Consider the following 4,415-nt stretch of genomic DNA (forward strand, 5'->3'; position numbering starts at 1 on the left):
GTGGTAAATGGTGGCCAGAGCGGAAATCCTACGAACCACGGCGCTGATGTTACTATGAAAGAACCTCGCGATAGAACGCAGCGTCAAACCCCCCTATGCTCAGTGAACAAGCCACTCCGAATCGCGTCGAGAACGTCTAGGCTTTTCTACTTGCCAAGGAACAGAACACGTAGTCGACAAGGTCTTGTGTTTAATGACCATTCTATTCTGTCTGTGTTAAACTTGTTCCACATGCACATCTCACATACAGATACAGAAACGCTGTTCTTTATTCTTCTCTTTCCCTTTTGTTTAGAATTTGTGTCGTGACATTTATTGTATAAGAAATCACACAGTTGTTCATTAGTTTATTGGTTTTATTGAAATCCAAAAACATTGTCAGAGAGGGAATATATTTACAGGGGTGCGCAACACAAAGTAGAAAAAATTTTTTGTAGACCTGTTAAGTTTTCCTCAGCAAATGCCCCAGTTAGCCAGCAGTTTATCCAATGGTGGTTTTACTGGCTGTTCCTCCACCACTACCAAAATTTAACAGACATCTGGGGGTTCATCACGTGTGTGTGGGGGTGCGTGCACGTGTTTTTGTTTGTTTGTTTGTTTGTTTATTCTCGTTTCATGCTTGGGGCTTAGTGTCCCTCCCCTCAGGGGGCGTAGTGGGGAGGATCCAGCGGTAGCAGTCCGAGAAGCTTTGGCTTTTGTCTACAGCACAGCTAGTACAGTAGACAATTCCCAAAGCAAGCATCACCACGAGGAACACACATAGAGGAACCAGCAGAGCCACCAGCAGCCAGCTCTTGTCATGTTTCCGTTTTCCGGCAGTGGACTCAGCCCCTTCTTCCTCAGTACCACCGATATACCCTGTACCAGTCTCCCCATCCGTTTCAGCCTCACCAGACACAGACTCAGTCCCTGTTTCCGCCCCAGCCTTAACTGCAATATTAGTATTTGACCCAGACCCATTTGCAGTATCAATATCTGCTCTGGTTACAGCCTTTGACCCAGCTCCACCCCCAACCTCTCTGGTCCCTGTCTTAGCCTCAGCCTCATTATCTAACTGGTTGCCAGTGCTGTCATGTTGTATCGGGGGTGGGTCTGTGTGATGTTGTCTGGGTGAGAGGGCATCCCATTGGTTCAAATGATCGTCCGACCAAGGAGGGGGAGCAATGTCAGGGGTAAGTTTACCAGGGGGCTCCGTCAGCCAATCAGTGTCAAAGTCAGGGTCTGGTTCAAAGTTGGGGTCAGGGGTGAATGAGGTGGACCAGGGAATGTCGTGGTTAGAGTTTGAATCAGAGTTAGGGTGGGAGTATGGGTTGTCGTTGGGATTTGAGTCAAAGTCAGGGTCATTGACGATGTCGGTGGGGTCAGGGGTCAGAGTGGAATACTCTTCATCCTCGGGGGAAGGCTGACAAGATAGTCCATCTGACTGCAGGTGATATCCATAGTCACAGTAACACTGGTACCCTCCCACGTAGTTGAGGCACTGCTGCTGACAGGGCGACTCACCGACACACTCGTCAATGTCAACACACTCACCTCCACTTCCACGCTCATTACCGGGGTGACACAGACACGTGAAGGAGCCCACTGTGTTCTCACAGCTGCCCTCACAGCTGCCCTCATCAAGGCACTCATCCACATCCACACACTCGCCATCGTTGTCGGGTTGGTAACCGGGGTCACAGGCGCAGTGGAAGGTTCCCGGGGTGTTGACGCAGAGCTGCGGGCATGGCTGCTGTCGACATTCATCTACGTCTGAGCATCCCCGCCCATCCGGACCCACCTGATAGCCAGGGGGGCAGGTGCATCGCACGCCTCGAGGCGTTTCCATGCAATTGTACTCGCACCCTGCTGCCACACAGGCCTGGCTGATCTGTGGCTCTTCGGTCGGGGTGGAAGAGTAGGGAGAGTCAGTTTGGCTCAGGGGATCGGGCTTACAGCTGTACCCATCCTCCTCTAACGTAAAACCCTCAGAACAGTAGCAGTAATAGTCTGAGTCTGTGTTCTGGCAGTGCTGCTCACATCCGTGGTCTGTGCTGCACCAGTCTTGGGTGTGGGGGGTCGTGTCAGATGAACAGAAGGGGGCATCTCTGGACCAGCCCACTGTGCCATCTTCTCTCTCTATGCACAACACAGACTGCTCAGCAGGACCGTCTGGCTCTGAATCATCCCCAGGGCAGGGGAGAGTAGCTATCGATCCAAAGGGGACATGGGTCAGCAAGGTGGTGACCAGGTGAAACGGGGTGGTGTAAATAGCCAGACCTCCGCCCTCATCCTCCAGAGGTGGACACATTGCTCTGTAGTTGTACTGGCAGACGTATCCGTCCAGCCCCAGACCGCATGAGCCATCCAGCCAGCGGAAATTGTCGTTACTCTTCCGTGCACTCTCGGAGGCATGCACTGTCATGGCCACGCAGCGGGGAGCCGCGCATGACCCTGGAACGTCATCACGGAGCCAGTTGGTATACTGGCCATCCAGATCTCCTGTTAGGAAATGAAAAACAAGGTCATAGGTCAGTCACAACCTCCTTTTTCACTCATTCGGCCTTTGTATTTTTTGCAAGTACTGCTCTGTGTACTTTCCCTGTGTACTTTCATTGTTTTGTTGTTAATAATTGTTCATAATCTATTTTTGCTGACCTGACAGAATGAGAGCCACATGCTAAATAACCAGCAGTTAACCCTCATCATCCCTGCCAATTTTGGATTTTAACGCCAATTCCAGTGAACTCAAACCATATGCAATGAAGATTCCTTTATGTAAAAAGGGGAACAAATTCCCCAAATTAGCTGATAATGTGTTTGGTTGGGAACTTGCATATACTTGGCCCCCAGTGGTTCATGCTGGGGGCCTATTGTATTGGGTCAGAGTAGGTTAATGTTAAAATCAGGTTCAGGGGCTAATATTCAGGTCATGGAGGGGATTGAGTTTCTTCTGTCTGCCCTGCTCTGTCCCTGTAAAACGAAGGGGTTAATGCGTTATCCATCCATTCATTGCAGAACCCAGGAGGTCGGCCTGGGTGGTGGCCGAGGTCTGGGGGAAAGGTTAGGGGCGGAGGAGGCCATTTCCTATTTACTGTATGTATGGCTTTATTTTATGGTAGTATGGAGCATAATGCTAACAAATACTGAAGAAGAAGAAAAAAAAAATCAACTCTCTTGTTAGTTATTATGGATTATAGAAGTTGCCAGAAGTTATTTGAGAGTGGCCCTTTTCAAGTTGCATATGCACAAGATAAATCTAGGATAAATCTAGGAAAGTTTAGTTAAATTAAGACAAGCTACACACCACAAGGAATGGTTTTATAATGTCAGTTCATTTTTCATTATCTGTTTATTTATTAACTAATGAATCAAACTTTATTGAGGTTTATCTTAGATTAAGTCATACCACTGAATTTCATAAGATTGGGTGGAAAAATCATGTTTCCTGTCATTATTTTGTGAATTTTTTTGGGGGGGGGATTTGGAGTGCTATGATTTTGAAAAAAACTGACAAGGTAGGAAGTGCTACTCCTTTACTGGGAACTCCTGAGCCACGTCTGCTTCCTTTCTTCGGCCTGACTAGTTTCAGTTCAGTTTATATGGTTTACTAGAAAATGATTAAAATGCCATTCTTTGAGTTATGTTTAAAGGGCATGCTAGGCGATAAAGGGCTAAGTGAGTTTCAGAGCATTAGGGCAAGTTTATGGTCAAAGAGCAAAGGTTAGATGGAGACTGTGCCTGTGACCCAGACGAATCCTCGGAGGGGTCGTGTGGAGGAACACTGGCGCGGTGGTCGGTGCAATCCGATCCAGAGGCGAAGCCGAACTCTGCTCCCCTGCGGCTCCACAGACGACAGTAGCTCGTGGACCACACCCGCCGCCTGGTCGTCATGCATTGTTGCCAAGGTTCCACCACGCTCCCGGCAGCTGCGGCCCGCCTCCCGGAAGGTTCTCCTCTGGAGGAAGACGGCGTAGCATCCCTCCTGGTGGCAGAGTGCATCCCTCTCAGTGGTTTCAGCCCTGGCTGCTGGCTGCTCACCCTCCGTCTCCCCAAGCCTCTGGCCTTGGCTTCCAGGAGCCAGACAGATGGTGAGCAGCCACAGAGCACACAGGAGACTCATAGTGCTGCTGCTGCTGCTGCTGCTGCTGCGTAGCCCTCTCATCCTCCACCGACGCATGAGGACTCAACTAGACCAACATTCAAATGAATGTAACTCACTAACCTTCTTGGAACAAAGTTAACTGTGGCTAGTTGTTGGCAAACCTTGTCTGACCTGCAAGGCGATCCCGTACCGCCTGGTCTAAATCTACCCGCTTTGATTTACTTTTCCAAAATAAAACTTGCAGACTCACCTTTTTATACTTTTGATTTCCTTTCATGCATTTGTAAAAATAAACAAAGAAAAACAAGACTTATTGTGCCTCAGCTAGACT

The 4,415-nt window shown here is 48.9% G+C and overlaps 1 protein-coding gene across 1 annotated transcript; it reads right to left on the minus strand.

Moving 5' to 3' along the window:
• Window positions 1–576: 576 nt before the first annotated feature.
• Window positions 577–4,199, minus strand: LOC130117172 (endosialin-like). Its single transcript, XM_056285333.1, has 2 exons — window positions 3,721–4,199; window positions 577–2,481 (listed from the first exon to the last, which is right to left on the minus strand). Exons 1-2 carry the CDS (start codon window positions 4,157–4,159, stop codon window positions 614–616), a joined length of 2,307 nt encoding a protein of 768 aa, XP_056141308.1. The 5' UTR covers window positions 4,160–4,199; the 3' UTR covers window positions 577–613.
• Window positions 4,200–4,415: the final 216 nt, after the last annotated feature.

The sequence above is a fragment of the Lampris incognitus genome, chromosome 8 (assembly GCF_029633865.1).
Source record: "Lampris incognitus isolate fLamInc1 chromosome 8, fLamInc1.hap2, whole genome shotgun sequence".
In the NCBI taxonomy this organism is placed as follows: Eukaryota; Metazoa; Chordata; class Actinopteri; order Lampriformes; family Lampridae; genus Lampris; species Lampris incognitus.

Excerpts from the sequence above, each read along its gene's own strand:
- LOC130117172 (XM_056285333.1), bottom strand. The coding sequence starts at position 4,159 with ATGCGTCGGTGGAGGATGAGAGGGCTACGCAGCAGCAGCAGCAGCAGC. Across the intron at positions 2,482-3,720 it reads AGGATTCGTCTGGGTCACAG|GAGATCTGGATGGCCAGTAT; the intron begins GCACAGTCTCCA and ends ATTTCCTAACAG.